This window comes from Gopherus flavomarginatus, chromosome 16 (genome assembly GCF_025201925.1).
Source record: "Gopherus flavomarginatus isolate rGopFla2 chromosome 16, rGopFla2.mat.asm, whole genome shotgun sequence".
Lineage (NCBI taxonomy): Eukaryota > Metazoa > Chordata > Testudines > Testudinidae > Gopherus > Gopherus flavomarginatus.
The window spans coordinates 4,112,561-4,135,992 of NC_066632.1; the positions used below are offsets into that span (position 1 = coordinate 4,112,561).

The window sequence follows — 23,432 nt, forward strand, 5'->3', positions numbered from 1 at the left end:
GAGTGCAAACCAGCCCATGCACCCTGTCAGGGTCTGACAGCCTCAGCGCCTCCCTCCCCGACATGGCCTGTCTCAGTGCCCCGGGGTCAGGGTCTGGGGCAAATAGCTTAGGGCTCCCGGAGCCCTCCAGGGAGCTGAGATAGCTCAGCTGCCAGCCCTGCCCTGGCCCCTCCATCACTCAAAGCCCCCCCCATACCCACACCTCCAGATCTGGGACTGGGGGGCATTGGAGAGGGGACAGCTGAAATATACAAGGCAAAGAATAACTGACAGGCCTGTCTCTCTCTCTCTCTCTCTCTCTCTCTCTCTCTCTCTCTCTCTCTCACACACACACACACACACACACACACACACACACACACACACACACAGTCTCTCTCTCTCTCCCTTGCAGCCCTGATCCCTGCTCTGCTTGTTGGCTTCACCCTGTGCCCTATTAGGCCCCTCATCCAGCTGCTCCCCCCACTTCACTGCCCCCTTCAGCCTCCCCAATCCCCCAGCTCTCCAGCATGAAACACTGGTGCCAGTCTCATCAGGAGAGCACACCCCCTCAACGCTGGGATTGGATCCTGGCCTGACCCAGCCACCAGCCCCAGCTAATGGGGGACATAGTTGATGGGCGGGAGCAACGCCCCCTCCCACAGCAAGGGGCTCAGGCTCTCTGCAGACTCAGGCAGCATTGCTGTGTCCAAAGCATCTCTCGTTTCCAGCAAGAGCTGTGATCCACCTGCCTCCGGGAGCTGGGGCTCCCCGGGCACAGACCTGCCATGGGGGCAGAGCTGGGCCCCAGTGGTTCTGGCTCAGGGGCTCAGACCCCCGCTCCCCAGGGATGAGCTTGGCATAAATACACCCAGCCAGTGACAACGCCATGCCCCGCCTCTCTGCCTTCTGCCCAATGAGCTCAGAGCACCTCATGAATAGTTATTAAGCCATGCCCCAGTTACCTTTCCTGGATCCCTGCAGAGAGGTAAACTGAGGCATGGGGGAGGGAATGTGGCTGTAGGGAGGGTCAGAGCCAGGACTCCTGGCCCTCAGCACCTGGCCTCACTGTGTGTGGCAGCTACAGAGCCACGAGCCCATCGTGCCCAGTGCTGGCGGCTTCAAGACTCTGGTGCAGCACTTAAAGGGGCAATGCAGGAGATAGGGGGATGGGATGTTTCCCCATGGGAAAAGCATGAGCCTGGGATTGGGGAGAGCTGGGTTCTATTCCTGGCTCCACCGCTGGCCTGCTGGGTGTCCCACTCTTTGCCTCAGTTTCCCCTTTCACCCTTTGGCCATATAGACTATGAGCTCTTGGGACTGTCCATTGCTAGGGGGCCTGACATGATGGGGGCCTTGATCCTGATTGGGGTCTGGGCAGCGCCTAGCACAACCAGGGCCCTGAGCTCAGCTGGACCATAATTTACCTAAAAGTGAGCAGTGAAAAATAACCCACGGGGCACCTGCCCATAGCAGCACCCAGCTAAACAGGTGTGTGGCCCCCTTCTGTTGTTCTGTGCCATTCAGCTGAAGCCCAAGGCACAGCTGATGCTAAACCTAGACCGGCAAAGCGCACGCTGACGGACAGGTAGAGCAGAGTGACGTTTCTATAGTAACAAAGGCGTTCCCAGGTGGGCTGGCCGACAACGGCGTCTGCATCAAGCCTGAGCCCATTGATGAGGAGGGGGGTGCTGCCTGGGTGTAATCAACACAGTGACTTTGCCTGAGTCTGCAGAGAGCCTGAGTCTGTTGCTCCCAGCCGGGGGGAGCTGCCTGGATGCTTCCCAATGAGGTGTTAACTCCCCTCTGCTCTGCATGGGGTAGGAGGGGAGGGCGCAGTGGCCTGAGACACCTCAGATGCTGAGAGGCATATGGGGGGGGGTCCCTTCTGCCACCCATCTCTCTGCCAGCACACCCAGGTCAGGGGCTCCCATGCTGGCTGGGAAGTGAGGGTCCTGCCTGCTATGGCCCACAGCCGTGAACATGTCCTGGTGCACCTGGCCCTGGGCCACTGGCACCCCTGAGAGCTGGATCAGGGCCCTTAGCATCAGGACTGGGATCCCCCAAGGGCACCCTGGATTACAGTGAGATTTGGGGCCCAGCACTCCCATTCCAGATTCAAGAAGCTGGGAGAACCAGGAACAGGGCAGGCAGGGAGCGAGAGGACTGAACAGCAGAGCAATGAAGTACCCAGGATGGGAACTGCCCCCACGCCTGCCCCAAGCCTTCATCAGGATGCAACATTGCCTGCCCTAAACCGGGGTGATGTGCCAGTGATCACACAGATAGTCAGCATCAGAGCTGAGGATAGAACCCAGCAGTCCCGGCTCCTAGTTTCCCCTGCTCTAACCACTAGACCCCACTCCCTTCTGAGAGCTGGAAATCGTGACTCCTGGCTGGCACGGAGCCACAGGCCTGGTGCCCCCGCACGGCTCTGGAACAGGCCCTGGGAGGACCCCTTTTGAGTGTTTGTGCCCTTGAAGGTCACATGCTCTTGCTGGGGTCAGACCCTGAGCTTCCCCACTTCCTGGCATCGAATCGCGGCGCCCTGAGCACCCCTGGGCCGAGCCGTGAGCTCCCCACCTGGGTTGGACCCTGGAGAAGGTTTCACCCTCAAAGGGAGCTAGGCCCCCCGACTTCCTGAGACTGGAGTGACTCCCAGCCGGTGGTGTAAACGGGAGGGTTTATTGGAGTCCGGAACCAGCCTAGAGACCAGAAAAGTTACAGCAAGTTTGCTCTCATTGCCAGGCAAACCAGGTCACCTGGTCACCTGCCTTAGCACTTTGTTCTCCCGCTGGCTTCCCACAGAGCAGGGGCGGCCGGCCTGGGGCGTTAGATGTGAGGCACCAGATATCCGGTCCATTGGCTTCTGGGTTCGTCACGGGCATGGGGTCCCTGGCAGCCAGGCATTGATCACACCTGTATTGTTACAAAGAATAACCCCTCCTTGGGCCACCACCTAGTTAACCAGGCAGCACAAAGGGAAACTGAGGCACACACCATAGTCATAGAAAATATTAAGAACAATTCCCACTTTGTCACACCATCCCCCCACCTCTAGACCCCACTCCCCTCCCAGAGCTGGGAATAGAACTGTCATGTCCTGGCTCCCAGCCCCTCCCAGCTCTAACCACTGGCCCATAATCCCCTAACCCCAGTCTTTACAACCGGTCTTATGCTAGGTGCAATTACATTTCCACAGTGCCGATGTTCAGGGGGCCCTCTCCAGCTGGCAGGGGTACCCGGCCCCCAGTTTCCATTCTTTGGGAGCCCAGCCCTGTGATGAAGTGGGGGATTTTCTGTTTTTTTCTTTGGTTTTCCAGTGGGTTGTATGCAGAGGGGGTGGGATTCAGTGATCCCGGATGTTACTGGTTTAACGAGGGGAGGGGAGAGGGAGTTTGTTGTTACATGGGACCAGAGAGGGAACTTGGGACCCCAGCCAATGGCCTGGAGGATGGAGACTCAGCAAATGGTGACCTGGTAGCCCAGCCGGTTCTGGCCAGTGGGAGGACAATGGGCTGAGAAGAGAGGACCCCGAAGGGAGAACCCAGTGACCTGGTTCCAGCCAAAGGGGCCAGAGGACAGAAGAGGGGAGAGGAGGCCCAGGAGCCCGTTTCCCTGGGTAGAAGACAATGGACAGAGGTGGGGCTTGGGGCCGGGGATATCAGATGCCCAGCTGGGAAGCAAGGGGGCTCGGGGCTGGAGAGGGGGAGCAGGCAGAGCCCCCCTGGCTGCAGGGGGACTGGGAGGTGCTGTGCTGAGGGAGGCCAGGCCTGAGGCCCTGAGAGTTTCCTGTGCTGTGTTCAATGCTCAATAACCCCTCCTGTTTTATGCTGGCGGAGAGTCACTCCGGTCTAAAGATCAAGGTTGAATTGGCCCCTTCAGGGGTGGAGGCCCCAGGGGTCCAGAGCGCGTGGACTCCCTGAGGGGGCCCACGGCGAGAGATAGGCCTGCTAAGGCTCAGAGAGGTGCGGCTCCAGGAGGTGGAGGGGTCTGACCCCGGGAGAGAGTGGACCCCAAGGAAAAGGGCTGTCGCACTGAAAGGGGCACCCCCCACGGACCGCACGGGGCCAAGGGCTGTCTCACTGAAAGGGGCACCCCCCCATGGACCGCACAGGGCCACGAGTGGGCACAACCTTTGACTCCATGCTAAGCCCCCACTTTGGAGTCAGGAGGTGTCTCTGCATCACCCCACCCCAGCCAAGGGGCCCCTTCGCAGGGCAAACGCAAACCAATCCCAAGAGGTTTGATGCCAGGCGTGGGATTTTTCCACCGAAACCATCCCGCGAGCGCCACAGGCCGATGAGCTGGAGGGAAAGTTTGAAATGGCTCCGAGGTTCGTCCCGGTCTGGGATGTGAGGCGAGGGGATGCCCAGCAGGGACCTCCATCCCAGGGCTGGATCAAGGCCCCATGGGGCTGGACGGAGCATTTAGTGAATAGCCAAGGCCTCTGCATCCCCCCATAGCCCCTGTGCACCCACCCCCACACTCAGCCATAACCCCCCACCCCCGCTGCAGCTCCCATCTCCTCCCTGCCTGCACTAGGACGTGCAGCTCCATGCACATGCTTGGCCCTACCTGGGGGCGGCTGCCCAGCCCACCAGTGCCCAGCTCATGGCAGGGCAGGAGCGCAGCTTCCCCTGGCCTCGTTATCCCGAATGTCCATTAATTAAGGGAGGAGGCCCTGGGCTGACCAAAGGCTTAGACAAGCTCTGTTGCAGGGTGCAGAGGGAGGCAAACGGGGCAGCCGCTGGCACCTAGCAATGTTGGGACGGGTCAAGTTTTCTCTGGGCTCTGCGGGAAGAGCCCTTAAACTGGCCATGGGAGGGCTTGGCTTTGCCTCCGCTGGGCCGTTTGAGGGCCCTCGTTATGGGAGGGAAACTGAGGCAGGCAGCGCTCAGCCACCAGGGGGTGCTGGGGCCCCTTCTGCAGGCCCATCTATCCCAGCCTCCCAGCTGGACCCTTCAAAGGTAGCTGGGAGGTCCCTGCCCCCCAAGTGGGGACGGAGGGAGGGAATAACTGGCTCCACCCACCTACCCCTGCTGCACATCCCAGCTCCTGGCATCCCCCTCCCAAGGGTTGGTGGGGGCTGTTCTTGTGCTACTGAGGCCTCCAGATGCTCCTGGGATATGCCCCCCCCATTGTGTTTCCATGGCAATGGAGAATAAACTGCTGCATCAGAGGAAGAGATATTTGCCCCCAGGACATTGGGGTGGGGGCAGGGACTGCCCTGGGCACAGGCCACTGGGAAACCAAGGCCCCGGGGCCTTTCCCCTCTAGGGGGCGCTGGCCCCGATCCTGCCCCCAGATAGGGGGCTGGCTGGTTCCAGGGTGGGGAATGGGACACTGGGCCTTTACACTCTAGGGGATGGGGGGGTCACCCTGACAATGAACTGGGCCTGAGACAGTCCCTGGGGGAGAGTGTCCCACTCTAGGGGTGCAGGGGGAGGGGGATGCAATGAGCCCCACCCCCATGAGCAACACACCCTGTTTCACGTGGCTGACGTGACTGATTTGTCACATCAGGTGGGGGTGACACTGGAGCTTGGCCAGGCAGATTGGGAAAGGAGGGAGGGTCATGGGGGAGCCCAGGGCTGGGCTAGCAGGGGCTGCGGGTCGGGAGTGAGGGGCACTGGGGGGAGTTGGAGGGAGCCTAGGGCTGGGCTAGCAAGGGGCTGCAGGTCAGCAGTGAGGGGCACCAGCAGAGCTGGGGGGAAGCCTAGGCTGGGCTAGCAGGGGGCTGTGGGTCCAGATTGAGGGGCACCAGTTGGACTGTTTGCTCTGCCCCCCTCCCCACTTGCAGTCTCAGGCATTCTCGCGGGGGGGGGGGGGCTGCAAACTGACGAATCTCCAGGCTCCTGGGGTCTGTTACAAACGTGGTTTTTATTAAATCCTCATGGAAACATGTCGGATTTGGCCTGACACTCACTCCCCTGCTCAGCCATACCCTCCCCAGGCACCTGCCCCCCATATCCCAGCTGGGGGGTTCTCCACAGCAGACTCCTCAGCCCTGGCTGGACGACCCAGTGGGGAAGAAATTGGTCCGGGGTGTGCTTGGTCCTCGCTGGCGGGTCCACCTGCCCGAGGCTCCCCCCGCGCTCCCGGCTTGTGGCGATAGTAACGAGTCCGGCTCTAGGTGCGATGGTGGTGGGGAAACCCTGGCGGGGGCGAGTCCAGCCCAGCCCCTCGCAGGGGTGTGAACTGCCCCAGCTCAGCGCCCGTCACTAACGCGTCCAGCCCTGGGGGTGGATCAGCCACCGGCCACGGCTCGGTTGGTGCCACGAGTGGGGCGGGGGCACTTAGTCCTTTCCCCCCCGAGGCAAGGATGTGGCCCTAGGGCCCCCCAACCCCCATCTGGTCTGGGCAACTCCTGGGGGTGGGGCTTATTTTGTGGGTGGAGCTTGGATGAGCTCCTCCCCTTCCCCCATCTGAGCCCTATGGTTGGCCAGTGATAATCTGTGATTGATGGGTGGGTGGGGCTAAGCAGCCCTCAAAGGACTCAGGGTGCCCCCTCCCCCACTTCTCTGGGCACCAACAGCTTTGGGGGACCCCCAGGGAGAAGGGTCCTGGCTGCAGGGGTGGCACAGGCCCTGGGTAGCCAGGATGAAGGGGCTCCAGAGCCAGAAGCACCCCCCCACGCCTGCCCCCCCAACGCCCTCACCCACCCCCCCGGCCCCACCCCCCTATACCCTTCCCCCGCTCTTCTGCTCAACCCAGGCTCAGCAGTGCCCAGAGTTTGCTGCAACCCCCCCACCCCTCTGCCACTTTGCTCCCATGTCGCTGGTTTCTGCCTTTGGGCTTTAGCTCCATCGAGGCCTTTCAAACCAGCCCCCGACCCACCTCTGACCGGCATCACCCCCTTCTGGCCCCCACTGCTCCCCCCGGCCCCCACCCAGCACTGCCCCCTTGTCAGTTTCTATGCCCAGCCTCCCCCCCGCCCCCAGTGCCAGCTGGGTCGCTGGTTCAAGGGAACAGCTCAGCTCCTGCCCCCCACCTGCCCCAGATCAGACTGACATACAACCCCCATCCCCCCTCCCACCTGCCCAGCCGGAATAGAAGGGAGGCAGACCCCACTGGGGGGCCCTTTGGGGCTCTCAGTGGGGGCCCCTAATTCTGTTCCCATCACCCCCACTTCAGCAGCTGCAGGATGGGCAGGGACTGAACCTCCCACTTATGACCCTGGCAGCAGGATGGGGCCCATGGGGGGGAGGGGAGGGAGAAAGCTGGACCCTATAGAAAAGGAGGGTGAGATTTTACCCCCACCCCTGGTGTCACACTTACGAGTGTGTCATTATGAACTCCAAACAGACCAGGGAGGAATTGGTTAAAGGGATGGTGCTGGTTGGGGGGGGGGGGGCAATAGGCAGAGGCGTGTCCTGAGTGAGGGGGGGGCCAACCTCCGCCCTCCCCTCCCCTGAGGCAGTGCCTCCCTCAGACCTCGCTGGTGACGGAGCGGGAGGGGATGAGCACGTCAGGGGTGGTGGGGAAGAGACACAGCTGGGGGTCAGGTGATCGCTGGGAGCCGAGCTCTGGGATCCTGGAGGGGAGAGAAACAGGGGGGCAGAGCTTTAAACGTGGCCCCAAAGCTCCTGAAAAAGTTACAGCACCCCCCCCACACACACCCCTTGATCCCACAACCTTTGGTACCAGAGCAGAGCCGAACCCCATAGCGATACAGCTGAGGGAGCAGTGCTGCAAGTGGTCAGCACTGGTAGGTTGTTATCCCCTCTGCAGTCTGGCAGGTTGTTCCACCTCCCAATCCCCCCCATTTTCTCCCCTTCCCCCCCAAACTCCTGTTTCACTCCCCCCAAAATCTGCATATTGTCCCAAAATTCATTTCCTCTCGCAAAACACATGTCCATAATGCCCCCTCCCCATTCGCCCCCTCTCCTGCCCCAATCCCCCCTCCCTGGCACGGGGCTGCACCTGCCTGAGGGTGGGGGGAGGGAGCACTCCCTCGGCAGGTCTCCAGCAGGGCGTGGGGGGGTGGCACTTACTCGTAGGGCCGAGCCGCCCCAGCGTGGCCCCCCGTGCGGAGGGAGCGAGCTAGCTGCATCTCCAGGCCTCGAGTGAGCAGCGTGGAGAAATCCTGCTCTTCTGGGGGGTCCCTGACCCGCTAGGGCCACCCCCCAGGGAGAGCAGTGCCAGGCGGGGGGAGGGGGAAAATGGGGGGGGAGAGAAACAACAGAAATATGGAAACAATGTTAGACCTTTGCTCCTTGCTCACCATGGGGGGGGGTCTTTGGGGTTCACACCGGGGGGGTCAGGAGGCCACTGGCGTTCACACTGGGGAATGGGGATTCACACCCAGGGTAGATCAGGGGGTCATTGGGGTTCAAACTGGGGGCATTGGGGGTCTCACAGGGGGAGCCCGCACAGGGGGACTGAGGCTGCTATGGGGTGAGAAAGGGGTTTGGGGCTCATCTCTGGGGGGCAGCCTGAGATGGAGAATGGCGGGAGGGGGGAAGGTGTCGGGAGAGAAGGAACCCAGGATGCAGGATCGGGGTCTATGCTCCCCCCCCCCGCAGCCCCCACTGGGCCACACTCCCCCTGCACGTCCCAGGCAGACCCCCCCAGTTTGGCCCTCCCTGCCAGACTGGGGTCATGTGAGAGCCACCCCCACCCTAGAGCCAGCTGCCTGGGTTCCGGGGGCCAGACGCCTGGTGAAACATTCCCCCCCCCCCGATGACACCCTCCTTGCTTCCAGCATGACCTGGGGGGCAGGTGGGGGTGCTGAGGTGTCACAGGGGAGGGGCTATGGGTGGGAGTGTCAAGGGGGATGGGATTGGGGGCGGTTATGAAGTTCCCAGGCCCACATGCTGGGGGCCAGGGGTTAAGGCCACACTGTCCTGGCCCCATTGCCCCTCCCCATCCTGATCCCACCCCGAGGGGAATGGCCCCTGCACCCCCCCAACATCTGTTGTGAGAACCTGCCCATGTTCCCTGCACTCCACTCCCACATCTGTACCTAGAACGTTCCCCCCCGGCTCGCCACCAATTCAGAGTCCCAGGTGGGGGAGCGGATCGCAGTAGGGCCACGTGACCCCCACACCTGGCAGCCCTTCAACCCCACCCGCAGCCCCCACCACCCCCACTCCACCCTGAATTTTCCTGGGGTTTGGGGGGGGGGGCTGAGCAGAGAGACCCCGGCCCCAGAGGATGCAGCCACTGCCCTGCGGTGGGGGGGATGGGCTGGCTGGCGGCTCCCCAGAGCTGGGCGCATCCCTGCCCCTCACCTGGGCTACGCTGAACTTCTCCAGGGGGCTCTCGACGCAGGGCAGCCCCACACCGGGGACGCTGGCCAGGCTCTCGGCCGGCGCCGGCTTCTGGGCCGTGGGCACCTTGCTCTGGAAGTTATTGACCACGCAGGTGACCTGGGGACGGGGACCGACGTGAGGGAGGGTCCAGCCCCCTGAGGAGCCCCTCCCTCAGCGTGGTGCCCCCCAGCTGACGTGAGTGTGATGGGGGGAGTTGGGGTATGGCTGAGAGGCCTCCCGGGTGGGGGGTTGTGCGCTGGGGATTGTGGGGAGTTGGGGGTGAGGTGGGGTGTCCTGGGGGCTAGGGATGGGGGGCAGGTGGGTGCTGTGTGGCAGGGGGTGGGGGACTGCGGGGGGGCTCAAGGGCCAGGTGGGGGGCTGTGGTGAGCTGTGGAGTGTAGGGGCTGGAGACATTCAGGGGAGGTGGGGGGGCTGCGGGGAGCTCGGGGGGGGCTCTGGAGAGCCATGGGGTCAGGGGCACTCAGGGCGCGGCTCGGGGGCTGTGGGGAGCTCAGGGGGACTCTGGAGAGCCGCAGGGCCGGGGGCGCTCGGGGTGCGGCAGTGGGGGCTGTGGGGGACTCTGGAGAGCCGTGGGGTCAGGGGCACTCAAGTCGCGGCAGGAGGCTGTGGGGAGCTCAGGGGGGCTCTGGAGAACCACGGGGTCAGGGGCCCTTGTGGCACAGTGGGGGGGCTGTGGGGAGCCGCAGGGCCAGGGACACTCAGGGCATGGCGGGGGGGGGGAGATCTGGAGAGCCACAGGGCCAGGGGTGCTCAGGGCGCAGTGGGGGGGGGGCTGTGAGGAGTTCGGGGGGGCTCTGGAGAGCCACGGGGCCAGGGATGATCAGGGTGCGGCGGGGGGGGCTGTGGGGAGATCGGGGGGGGCTCTGGAGAGCCGCGGGGCCAGGGGCGCTCAGGGCGTGGTGGTGGGGGGCTGTGGGGAGTTTGGGGGGGGTCTGGAGAGCTGCGGGGTCAGGGGCGCCTGGGGCACAGCGGGGGGGCTGTGGGGAGCTGCAGGGCCGGGGGCGCTCAGGGCGCTGCAGGGGGGCTGTGGGGAGCTCGGGGGAGAGCTCTGGAGAGCCGTGGGGTCGGGGGCCCTTGTGGCATGGTGGGGGGGATGTGGGTAGCTTGGGGGGGGCTCTGGAGAGCCGTGGGGTCAGGGGCACTCAGGGCGCGGCAGGGGACTCTGAGGAGCTCGGGGAGGGCTCTGGAGAGCTGCGGGGCTGGGTGCCCTTGTGGCACGGTGGGGGGGGCTGTGGGTAGCTTGGGGGGGCTGTGAGGAGCCGCAGGGCCGGGGGTGCTCAGGGCGTGGTGGGGGGGCTGTGGGGAGCCATCGGGCCAGGGGTGCTCAGGGCGTGGTGGGGGGAGCTGTGGGGAGCTGTGGGGGGGGGGCTCTGGAGAGCCATGGGGTCAGGGGCACTCAAGGCGTGGCACGGGGGCTGTGGGGAGCTTGGGGGGGCTGTGGGGAGCCGCAGGGCCAGGGGTGCTCAGGGTGCAGCGCGGGGGGGGGGCTGTGGGGAGCTGCAGGGCCAGGGGCACTCAGGGCATGGCAGGGGGCTTTGAGGAGCTCAGGGGAGGGCTCTGGAGAGCCGCGGGGTCGGGGGCCCTTGTGGCACGGTGGGGGGGCTGTGGGGAGGCCTCTGGAGAGCCGCAGAGCTGGGGGCACTCAGGGCACAGCGGGGGGGGGGGGGCTCTGGAGAGCCGCAGGGCCGGGGCGCTCAGGGCACAGCAGGGGGGCTGTGGGGAGCTTGGGGGGGCTCTGGAGAGCCGCAGGGCCGGGGGCGCTCAGGGCACAGCGGGGGGGGGGGGCTCTGGAGAGCCGCAGGGCTGGGGGCGCTCAGGGCACGGGGGGGGGGGGGGGGCTCTGGAGAGCCGCAGGGCCGGGGCGCTCAGGGCACAGTGGGGGGGCTGTGGGGAGCCACAGGGCCAGGGGCGCTCAGGGCACGGCAGGGGGGCTGTGGGGAGCTTGGGGGGGCTCTGGAGAGCCGCAGGGCCGGGGCGCTCAGGGCACGGCAGGGGGGCTGTGGGGAGCTTGGGGGGGCTCTGGAGAGCCGCAGGGCCGGGGCGCTCAGGGCACAGCAGGGGGGCTGTGGGGAGCTTGGGGGGGCTCTGGAGAGCCGCGGGGTCAGAGGCGCTCAGGGCGTGGTGGCGGGGGGCTGTGGGGAGTTTGGGGGGCTCTGGTGAGCCGCAGGGTCGGGGCGCTCGGGGGGCTCACCAGGAAGGCGGCGATGGCGGCCCCGGTCAGGAACCCGGCCAGCACGTCGGCCCAGTGGTTCCGGTGCTCGGCCACGCGCAGCACCCCCAGCAGGGCCGCCGGGCCGGCCAGCGCCAGGCAGAGGGTGGGCTTGGCCAGCCGGGACCCCCGCACCTCCAGCACCAGCGTCACGTACATCTGGGGAGGGAGACAGCGGGGGGGGCAAGGAGTCATCCGAAGCCCCCCAAGCGCTGCCCTCCCCCCCCCCGCCCACAGACTCTCTGCCTCCCTCCCCGTCCCTGGGGCTGCCCTGCCCCATAGCCCCCCCTCCACACTGCCTCCCTTCTCCCTGCTCCCCCCAGCCCCACTGCCATCCTGCCCCCCTGCCTACCCCCACCCCACTGCCCGCACGAGCCCTGCAGCCTCCTCTCCTTCTGCCCCCCCAGCCCCACTGCCGTCCTGCCCCTCTGCCTACTCCCACCCCACTGCCCGCACGAGCCCTGCAGCCTCCCCTCCCTCTGCCCCCCGACCCACTGCCATCCTGCCCCTCTGCCTACGCCCACCCCACTGCCCCCACCGGCCCCGCAGCCTCCCCTCCCTCAGCCCTACTGCCATCCTGCCCCACCTCCCGACCCCCCCCAGCCCTGCGGCCTCCCTTCCCTCTGCCCCCTCAGCCCCACTGCCATCCTGCCCCACCTCCCGACCCCCCCCAGCCCTGCGGCCTCCCTTCCCTCTACCCCCTCAGCCCCACTGCCATCCTGCCCCATCTCCCTACCCCCACCCCACTGTCCCCACCAGCCCCACGGCCTCCCATCCCCCCGCCCGGCCCTGCCCCCCGGCACGTACGGCGGTGTACACCACGGCGTAGGCGCTGAGCGCGGCGTCCTTGGAGGGGAAGGCTTTGCGGGCGGCGGTGACCAGGGCGGGGTTCCCGGCGCAGGCCCCTCGGTCCGTGATGTACTGGGGGCCGGGCAGCTGGCACCCCAGCGCCGTGTAGTTGGGGCGGCACACGGAGAGGAAGTGGGGGGTCTGGTTGCCCGTGACGACCTGTCCGGCGTTCGCGAAGATGGTGGTGGTGAACAGGCCGAAGGAATAGACGCCTGTGGGGGGTGTGGGGGGGTGATTAGTGCAGAGATGAGGGGGCTGCGAGTCGGGAGTGAGGGGCACCGGCAGGGCTGGGCTAGCAGGGGCTGCGGGTCAGGAGTGAGGGGTACCAGGGGAACGGGGGAAGCCAGGGGCAGGTGAGCAGGGGGCTGTGGGTCGGGAGTGAGGGACACAGAGAACAGGGGGGAGCCCGGGGCAGGCGAGCAGGGGGCTGCAGGTCGGGAGTGAGGGGCACCGGGAGAACAGGGGGAGCCCAGGGCAGGCGAGCAGGGGCCTGCGGGTCGGGAGTGAGGGACACCGGGAGAACAGGGGGAGGCCAGGGCAGGCGAGCAGGGGCCTGCGGGTCGGGAGTGAGGGACACCGGGAGAACAGGGGGAGCCCAGGGCAGGCGAGCAGGGGCCTGTGGGTCGGGAGCGAGGGGCACCGGGAGAACAGGGGGAGCCCAGGGCAGGCGAGCAGGGGGCTGTGGGTCGGGAGCGAGGGGCACCGGGAGAACAGGGGGAGCCCAGGGCAGGCGAGCAGGGGGCTGTGGGTCGGGAGCGAGGGGCACCGGGAGAACAGGGGGAGCCCAGGGCAGGTGAGCAGGGGGCTGTGGGTCAGGAGTGAGGGACGCCGGCAGAGGTGGGGAGGCAGGGCTGGGCTAGCAGGGGGTTGCGGGTCAGGAGTGAGGGGCACCAGGTGAACTGAGGAAGCCAGGGTCAGGCGAGCAGGGGGCTGCGGGTCAGGAGTGAGGGGCACCGAGAGAACAGGGGGGAGCCTGGGGCAGGCTAGCAGGGGGCTGTGTGTCGGGAGTGAGGGACACTGGCAGAGCTGCGGGGGCAGGGCTGGGCTAGCAGGGGGCTGCAGGTTGGGAGTGAGGGGCACCAGGAGAACGGGGGGGGGGAGCCCGGGCCCCCTCCCACTCACCCAGGAAGCGGACGATGCGTCTCAGCAGCGGGATGAAGTAGCAGCACTCCCCAGAGATGATGGTTTTCTCCTCACGCCGCCGCGGCCGGCAGAAAAACGTAGCCAGTTCCCCGATCAGGATCTGGGGGGGAGGGGGGGAATCCCAGTCAGAGGCTCCATCAGCACCCCCCACCTCAGGCCCAGTCCCCACCTGGGCCCCATCTGCAGGGGCTGCCCCCCTCCCACCCCTTGGGAGCAGGACGAGGTCTAGGAGCCAGTCAGGGCAGCCTCGGGGCTGCTCTAACTCATGCTCTGCCCCAGCACAGGCCTTGGGGGGGGGGAGGGGTGAGGCACAGCCCCGTGTGCTCCAGCTAAGCCCCCCAAGCCAGGGCCCTAGGCCAGCCCGGGGGCCCTGGGACCAGGCAGCAGAGCTCCCACCTGAGAAGCACAAAGGGGCGACACCATAACTGAGAATTGTGCCCAGGATGCAGGATCCGCCCCCCAAGAACCCCCCATTGGTCTTCCCCTCCCCCAGTACCCTGTCCCACCCCCAGGGGGCGCCCAGTTACCCTTGGGACCCCAGACTGGATCCCAACCTGGCCCCTCTGCTCCAGGTGCTGGGGGATCCTTGGGGCAGAGGGGGGAGGAGTGAGGCAGCCTCCTCTGTGCAGGGGGGAGTCGGAGTTCCCTGCTCCCCCCTTCGAGCCCCTTCCCCCCCGCCCCGGCCTAGCAGATGGGGCAGCCACTAGGGGTGGGGTATTAACCAACTGGAGCGGATGGAGCCTGATGCGGGGGAGTGGGGGGGAAGGGGCGGAGGGGGTTGGCTGGGAGCTCCCAGCTCCTAAAGGGGGGGCTGGAGCTGGGACTGTGGCTTTTCCCCCAAACCCACCTCAGTTCCCATTAAGGGGGGATCAAGGGGGGCAGGGCTGGGGGTTTGGGCAGAGGGCAAAGGGGCTGCGGGGGAGGGGACTGAGGGGCACCGGCAGAGCACCGGGGAGGGAGGTCTGAGCCCCCTCCCAGCTGACTCCTGCCCCAAGGGCCCATCCATGTCCGGAGTGGGGGGGGGGCTCCTGTCAGTGTCCGGCTGCTGGGGGGGTGGGGATTTGGCCATACATGGAACCAGTCGCATTCAGGCTGCCGGCTTGACATGGCGGGGGGAACGGGGGGGGGGGGCACCAGGCCCCGGCTGCTTCCTGTTCCCTTTGCACCGATGAGCTGAATGACTCCCCTGCTGGCCCCCCCAAACCCCTGACCACAAACCCCAGCCCCTCTCCAGCCCGCCAGCCCCCCAAACCCCAAACCCCAGCCCCCCCTCCAGTCTGCCAGCCCCCTCAAACCCCCAGCCCTGCCCTCCAGCCCCCCTCCAGTCCACCAGCCCCCCCAAACCCCCAACCCCAAACCCCAGCCCCCCTCCACTCCACCAGCCCCCCTAAACCCCCAACCCTGCCCTCCAGCCCCCCTCCACTCCGCCAGCCCCCCTGAACCCCAACCCCCTCCACTCTGCCAGCCCCCCCGAGCCCCCAAACCTGCCCTCAAGCCCCCCTGCTCCGCCAGCCCCCCAAACCCCCAGCCCTGCCCTCCAGCCCCCCTCCACTCCGCCAGCCCCCCAAACCCCCAGCCCCAAACCCCAGCCCCCCTCCACTCCGCCAGCCCCCCAAACCCCCAGCCCTACCCTCCAGCCCCCCCTCCACTCGCCAGCCCCCCCAAACCCCCAACCCCAAACCCCAGCCCTGCCCTCCAGCCCCCCTCCACTCCGCCAGCCCCCCAAACCCCAGACCCTGTCCTCCAGCCCCCTTTCCACTCGGCCAGCCACCCCAAACCCCCAGCCTCCTTCCACTCCTCCAGCCCCCCCAAACCCCTGACTTTGCCCTCTACTCCACCAGCCCCCACGAACTCCCAGCCCTGCCATTCAGCCCCCACCCCACTCCACCAGTCCCCCCAACTCCAAACCCCAGCCCCTTCCACTCCGCCATCCCCCCCGAACCCCCAGCCCTGCCCTCCAGCCCCCACTCCACTCCACCAGCCCCCAAACCCCCAGCCCTGCCTTCCAGCCCCCACTTCACTCCACCAGCTCCCCAAACCCCCAGCCCTGCCCTCCAGCCCCCACCCCACTCCACGAGCCCCCCAAACCCCCAGCCCTGCCCTCCAGCCCCCCACTCCACTCCACCAGCCCCCCAAACCCGCAGTCCAGCCTTCCAGCCCCCACCCCATCAGCCCCCCAACCCTGCCCTCCAGCCCTGCCCTTCAGCCCCCCACTCCGCCAGCCCCCCTGAACCCCCAGCCCTGCCCTCCAGCCCCCCCACTTCACCATCCCCCCGAACTCCCAGCCCTGCCCTCCAGCCCCTCCACTCCACCAGCCCCTGAACCCCCAGCTCTGCCCTTCGGCCCCCCCCACTCCACCAGCCCCCCCGAACCTGCAGCCCTGCCCTCCAGACCCCACTCCCTGCTAACCCAGGCCCAGATCCAGGACTCTGACGCCCGAGGTGAGTCTGAGGGGCCCCCAGAGGAGGCTCTGAGATCCCTAAGCAACACTCCCTCCCACCCCCACAGTCTATGCAGTATCCAGAGTGGGATCTGCAGGTGCCAGCGGGTCCCTGTGGGGGGGGGGGGGGCCTTGGTCACTGGCCCCCAAAGGGGCATGTGGGGGCTGGTGGGTGGGTGCCCTGACAGCAGCCTCTGCTTGGGGGGGGGGACATTGCCACAAAGCCCAAGGGGTCTGGAGGGTCAGAACCCAGGTGAGACCCTCATGGGCCCAATCCCAAAAGGGGTAGGTGGGGGGGGGGGTGGCTCTGAGATCCCAGCCCTACCAGAACCCCCGGGCACCACCCTGCCCTCCCATACCCCCCACGGCAGCCCCTGCCCGGGTGCCCTCACCATGGCCGTGGGCACGGCGGTGACCAGGGAGTAGACCAGGACGGGCGGGGCGCGGCTGGCATCCTCGGGCCCCGGGTAGGGCTTGGCGTAGGCGCTGTCATGGCAGAAGAAGCCCTGGATGTGGACGGGGAAGGTGTCGGTGTATTCGAAGTGATACGCCAGCAGCACCGTGCCCGCCATGATCACCAGCTGGAAATAGAACATGGCAGCTCAGCGCCCGGCCCCGGCCCGGCCCAGCCCGAGTGCAGCGAGGGGGCAGAGTCGCGGGGTGGGAGCGGGGCAGCCCAGGAACCATCCGTCCCGCCCTCCCCCGCCCCGGCTCCGTGCAAGCTCCCTCGTGCACTCCCGTTCACGCTTCGGTGCCTGCTGTAGCTCCACGTCACATCATGGCTGAGGGCACAGGCGCCTGCCTTTCCCAAACTGGGGCAGATGCCTGCTCCCCCCCTCGCCTCCCCCCAGGGCTCCCCCTCCACCTGCCCCTCCTCCAGCTGGAGCACTCAAATAAATCCAACCCCCACACACCACTCTGTGCCTTTCCAAGGCCCCCTCGCCCAGCGGTGAGATGCAGCCATCTCTGGGGTGGGGTGCAGGGGCTGGTTATACAAGGATCCTTTGCTCGGTGCTGAGATGCAGCCACCTCTGGGGTGGGGCCTGATGGCTGTTTGGGACAGGAAGGAAGTGATGAAGGATCTGGTAAGCAAGGGAGTGGGGGCTGGGGATTTGCCTTGGACCCCCCAGCCCCTAGCAGTGGTCTCAAGGGGTCAGGGCCAGGGTTTTATGAAGTGAAGCGACAGATGGTAAATTTCATTCTCTAACTTGTGACCCTGGCTCTCTAGCCCAGCTTTGTGCTCCTGAGCTGCACGCTGGAGGGGCGTCATTTAGCCCCCACCTCACCAGCACGACCTCCCCCCACACTTGCCGTTTAACACGGGCAAAACCCCTGTGTCTAACCTCTGGAGGAGTCACGGCAGGAGGGGCTGGTGCTAGGGCATGAGGAAGGGGGGGTGGTAGGGCACTGCTGCAGGGAAGCTCGCAGCACTGCCTTCCTCTCCCCCCCACCCCTGGCCTGGAGCACTAATGTGGGGAACTTGCAGTGCTGGAGTCCCCTCCTCTCCCCAGGCTGGGCACTGCTGCAGAGAAGCTCACAGCACTGGAGTCCCCCTGGCCTGGGCACTGCCTGGGAGAAAGTGGGAATTTTTCATAATGTTTTGTATGAATACAGTGTGTGCCTCAGTTTCCCCATGTACTGCATGGGGGTGGAGTGGGGGGAGGTTGTTTACTCTTTGCAGAAGTCCAGGCGTGACTGACATCTGGACCTCAGGCTTCTGGAGACTCCCCGAAAACAAGGAACACGCCAAATGCCCGGACATTTGGTACCCAGCGACTACGGCGCATGGATGACCCAGATGGACCAGGCTGGAACTTTCTGTTCTCTGTGGTAACTCAGGGCTTGCGCCGCTGGGTTCCAGAAACTAATAAAGTCTCCTGCTGGGAGGGGCGTCACTCCGGAGTCAGGAAGTCGGGGGGCAGGGCTACCTTTGGGGGTGCAAGGCTCCTCCAGGGCTCCACTCCAGGGAGCTCACGGCGCGACCCAGGGGTGCTGTGGGTTTGTAGGTTTGGTCCCAGGAGGCAGAGAAGCCGAGGGGCTGACCCCAGTGAGACCCTGAGGGGGCTGACGCACTGAGGGGGTCCTCCCAGGGCCTTGCGAGCACACTGGGCCTATGGATCCGTGACACTGCCACAGGGAAGCTTGCAGCGCCAGGTCCCTGTTTAAGGTACATTGGTTAATTTTGGATTCTCTCACTGAGCTGAGGGGGGAACAGAACCCGGGAGTCCTGGCTTCCAGCCCCCTCTTCTCTCACCACTACACCCCACTCCCCTCCCATAGCCAGGGAGGGAACCCAGGCATCCTGGCACCCAGCCCCAAGGCCTGAGGCCCAATGCCTTACCTCCACACACACAAAGCAGGGGATGATGGAAACGCTTCTCTTCAGTTCCTGCTTCCTGCCAGCCATGATGCCCACTCCGGGCATGGGAGAGGGGGTCCCTCCGTGGGGAGGGGGCACCTGGCAAAGGAGACCCAAAGGCAGAGGGGGTCAGTGCATCCCCACAGGGTCAGTACATCCCAACACAGCCCTCTGCCCACACATGGTGCCAACAGAGACCCCAGGTCCCTCCCCCAAGCAGCATCTCGCATGGTGCAAACTGCCCCCCACTCCCCGATTCATCTTCCAAGCTGAGATCTTGCTGCCCCTCTGCACCCCAGCCTGCCCCTCAGCTGAGGCCCCCCAGGGGCTCCTGATCCGGCCGCCATCCTGCCACTCGGCCTCCTGTCCCTGCTCCTTTGGGGCGTCGGGACAGTCCGACAAATCGCCCCGACGCGGGACGACAAATCGAGATTTTGGAACGTTGGTGGAATGGAAATTCTGGGAAAACGCCGGACGGTCGGGAGCAGCTGGACGCTCTGTTTCGATCCGTTTGACGCGTTCGAACAGGACAGAAAACACGAGCTAGGAGAGATCTCAGCATCCGCCGGGAATGTAAAACAGCAAAACACAAGATCTGCTGCGGCGAATGAGAACGTGTAGAATAGAATCTAATCAGAGAAAATAGAATCGAATATCAAAGTGTAATCGAGTCTTTTTCTCTGGTTAGACCCTCTCACACTTGCACAGAACTACAATCTAAAGAGAGAAAACATATAAACATACAATTGATAATTTTTTCTATATTTCGGTTCGATTACACTTCGATATTTGATTCTATTTTCTCTATTTAGATTATAACTATCAAATGTAACAATCTAAAGTTTATAGTAGAATAATAAGATCGAGGGTAATAGAATAATAAATCATATAATATCAGAGGATAATGGAATATCTAATGTAAATGTATCAAATAGAGTGTAATATAGTGTGAAAGTTTAAGAGAATAAGAAATCATACACAGCAGCAGGAGGACTGGCTCCATTTTGATCAGTTTCCAAATTTTTCTGTCAAAAAGGAGGTGGAAATCCACCTTTCAGTTGTGACAAAATGGCCTTTTCTGACAGAAAACACCTCTGCCAGAATTGCTTCTGGCCCCTGGACTGGGCAGGTTCTGGGCCCCATTCAGGGCCGCAGGCCGGGTGCCGGCTGGGCGGTGCCTCTGCGGGCGTCATACCAAAACGCGGGCGCTACCAAGCAGCATCCTCCAGGCGGCACCCCCTCACTGCCCCGTAGGTACCAGGGCATGCCGTCTGGAGGACGCCGTGTTGTAGAACTGGGGGGGGGGCAGATTCATTTGGGGGCTGGACAGAACTGTTAAACGGGCCGCCAGTTGGACCATCTGATCCTGTCTCAGTGCGAGAGGCAATGAATTCCAGCCACGTGCATTGTGCAAGAGGGGGCAGGTCCCAGATGTGCTTGTGCAAGAGGGTCTTGTCCCAGACACACTAGTGCAAGAGGGGGCGGGTCCCAGACACACCTCCTTCCACACTTTTGGGGGGTTGTGCCACCAGAGTTCCCCTGCAGGAAGCGCGAGCCACCGCGAGTGTGTGAAGAGCTCCAGGTGTGGATCGGCCAAGGTAGGAGCCTTTCTCCCACCCCACGGGGAGATCTCTGCTGCCCCCGCGATTTCTAGAAACTCTGGCTTAGAAACGTTTGTAAATAGGAACGGGTCTATTTTATGTATCCCTCCACCTGCTGGGTAAAGGTACTAAAAGTTAGAGCCTGGAAGTAGTCCCGGCAGAGGTGCACAGTACATGGGTGAAGGGGCTGCATTGGGAGGTGCTGATTGGTGGGGTGGCTAGAAGTAGTCCCGGCGGAGGTGGACAGGTGGGCACAGCCTGGGTGAAGGGCCTGCACTAGCAGGTGCTGATTGGCTGGGAGGTTGGAAGTAGTCCTGGCGGAGGAGGACAGAGCACGGATGAGGCAGCAGCATGACCTGTACAAACCTACCCCCAGCTCACAGTGACCCATTCTCTCTCCCCAGAGCCAGCCTGGCAGTGCTGGGCCCCAGCCGCCTGCACCCAGTGAGCACAAAGCATTAGCAGGGACCCGCTCCGGGGGGCTGAGTGGGACTCAGGACTCCCGGGTTCTGTTCCCTCTTCTGCCTCTGACCTGCTGTGTGACCTCACTGCCCCTCGTGTGCCTCAGTTTCCCCTCCTACTCTGTGTAGCTTGTAAGCCCCTTGGGGCATGGACCATCTCTCAGTGTGCAGCGCCTGGCGCTTCGGGGCCCTGATCTCGATCAGATGCTAGACCCTACCATAAATACAGCCAACAATCCGAATTCAGCTCAACCTTCTTGCTTTCTACCCCATGTGTTTGGGGAATGGGGGAGGGGTGTTGCTTCATTCCAGACTCCCCTCCCCCCCCACACCCCTGCAGTTACATTGAACTGACAGCCCACTTCACCTAGTTCTTTTCCAGATGGTCAGGACCCCCCCACTTCCTCGGAGGGGTGTGCTAGCTGATACCGGGGCAAATACTAATCCTGTCCCCCACTAGTCCTGTCCATTTCACGCCTCAGTTCGGCTGCCCTGGCCACAGGTGGAGATACATAGAGATTATTCTGCCCCCCTCCCCAAACACCTCCCAGCCCCCATGGATAACCCCAGACTGGTCCCTGCTATCGATGCAGCCCCCAACCCCAGCCCCACTGTCCAGGTCCTCAGCTGGCATCACAGCTGCCAAGCCCCCCCTTTTCTGCACAGAGTTGGGCTCTGATCCACCCCCTACCTGGACAGCTCTGCCGGGGCCATGGCACCATCACCCCAGCCTAAGCTGGGCCAACGGGCGGATCTAGCCGCCACCAGCCCTGGTTCACACCCGTCGCTCTGACGAGTCCCCCAGGAGCCTGGCTGCCGGGCCCAGGGATCGCACCCATTACCGGCTACAGATTGCTGCCAAGACTGTGCCAGGCTGGGGGCTGTAAATCTCTGTATACCATACACCCCCTTTTATACAGCCCCACCCTCCCTCTCTCTCTATCCATCCAGATACACCCCCCCATCCATCCATCCCGATACACCCTCCTATCCATCCAGATACACCCCCTATCCATCCAGCCCCATACACCTCCCTCTATCCATGCATATACACCCACTCTATCCATCCATCCCCATACACCCCCTTTATACATCCCCACCCGTCCATCCATACACCCCCCCATCTATCCAGCCCCCCCATCCAGCCCCACACACCCCATCCATCTCCATACACCCACCTCTATCCATCCAATCATCCCCATACACCCCCTTTATACATCCCCACCCCCTCTATCCATCCCCATACACCCCCCATCCATCCACCCCCTTATACAGCCCCACCCCCTCCTCCCTCTATCCATCCAGCCCCACAAACACCCATCTGCCTATCCATCCATCTCCATACACCCACCTTTATCGATCCATCCATCTCCATACACCCCCTTTATATATCCCCACCCCCATCTATCCCCATGTACCCCCTTTTATACATCCCCACCCCCTCCTCCCTCTATCCATCCAGCCCCACAAACACCACTGTCTGTCTATCCATATACACCCTCCTCTATCCACCCCCATCCAGCCAGCCCCCTACACTCCTTTTTATCCAGCCCTCCCCCTCTAGCCAGCCAGCTCCGACACCCCCTTTTATCCAGCCCCTTCAGCGAGCCAGTCCCCGACACCCCCTTTTATCCAGCCCCTCCCCCTCTATCCATCCAGGCCCACAAACATCCCTGTGTCTATCCATATACACCCTCCTCTATCCACCCCCATGCAGCCAGCCCCAACCCCCCTTTTATCCAGCCCCTCCCCCTCTAGCCAGCCAGCCCCACAAACACCCGTCTATTCATATACACCCTCCTCTATCCACCCCCATCACCCCCTTTTATCCAGCCCCTCCCCCCCTAGCCAGCCAGCTCCGACACCTCCTTTTATCCAGCCCCTCCAGCCAGCCGGCCCCCGACACCCCCTTTTATCCAGCCCCTCCCCCTCTATCCATCCAGCCCCGACCCACGCATTTGTCCATCTCCCCTCCGCTGCCTGGCGCTGGGGCCTGCCGAGCCCCCCGGCCCCTCTCACCGCCCCTCTCTAGGCAGCAGCCATCGCTGCTTCCCCAGCCAGGCCCCCGCGGCTCCTCGCCGGCCGGTCACTGTTCCGCCGGCCGCCGGCCCGGCTGCATCGCGCTGGATCGCGGCGATCGCCCGGTTCCGGAGTCACTCCGCAGCGGCGGCTTCTCCAGAGCGAGGGGGCGGCGCAGGGGCGGGGGTGGGAGCGTGTGCGGGGGGGAGGCTGATCAGCTGGCGTCATTAACATGAGGCAGGTGCCCCCTGCGCGACGGGGTGGGGGTCCATGCGGGAAGAAGGGGCCGTGCCCCGCCCCCCCGTGTCTCGCTGCTTTTTATTCTGCTCGCTGGGGGTTGCTTTGCCCCTCCCCAACTCCGTGCTTAAGGGGGTCTGAAAAAAATGTGTGTGGGGGTCGCTCATAATCTGGGGGGAGCAGTTTGGGTGGGACAGGGCTTAAAGTGCCCCCGCAACTCCACACATACGATGGGGGCAGAGCCTCCTTCCGGGGGGCTTTGCCTAGTGACTGAGAGAGTCCTGACCCCGAGCCCTGCTCCAACCACTAGACACTACTCCCCTTCTAGAGCTGAGAAGAGAACAGACTAATGGTGGGGGGCAGGGAGCCAGGACTCCTGGGTTCTCTCCTGGCTCTGGGAGGGAAGTAGGGTCTAGTGGTTAGAGTGGGGGTGCTGGGAGCCAGGACTCCTGGGTTCTCTCCTGGCTCTGGGAGGGAAGCGAGGTGTAGTGGTTAGAGTGAGGGAGCTGGAAGTCAGAACTCCTGGGTTCTCTCCTGGCTCTCGGAGGCAAAGGGGGTCTAGTGGTTAGAGTGGGGGTGCTGGGAGCTGGGACTCCTGGGTTCTCTCCTGGCTCTGGGAGTGAAGTGGGGTCTAGTGGTTAGAGTGGGGGGGGGCTGGAAGTCAGGACTCCTGGGTTCTCTCCTGGCTCTGGGAGGCAAAGGGGGTCTAGTGGTTAGAGTGGGGGGGCTGGAAGTCAGGACTCCTGGGTTCTCTCCTGGCTCTGGGAGGCAAAGGGGGTCTAGTGGTTAGAGTGGGGAGGCTGGAAGTCAGGACTCCTGGGTTCTCTCCTGGCTCTGGGAGGGAAGTGGGGTCTAGT

The 23,432-nt window shown here is 64.3% G+C and overlaps 1 protein-coding gene across 1 annotated transcript; it reads right to left on the reverse strand.

Moving 5' to 3' along the window:
- Positions 1–6,992: 6,992 nt before the first annotated feature.
- On the reverse strand, positions 6,993–22,426 carry PLPPR2 (phospholipid phosphatase related 2). Its single transcript, XM_050925035.1, has 9 exons — positions 22,339–22,426; positions 18,240–18,356; positions 16,291–16,479; positions 13,438–13,558; positions 12,274–12,527; positions 11,449–11,625; positions 9,216–9,353; positions 7,977–8,095; positions 6,993–7,516 (listed from the first exon to the last, which is right to left on the reverse strand). Exons 2-9 carry the CDS (start codon positions 18,321–18,323, stop codon positions 7,411–7,413), a joined length of 1,188 nt encoding a protein of 395 aa, XP_050780992.1. The 5' UTR covers positions 18,324–18,356; positions 22,339–22,426; the 3' UTR covers positions 6,993–7,410.
- Between the last annotated feature and the right edge of the window lie 1,006 nt (positions 22,427–23,432).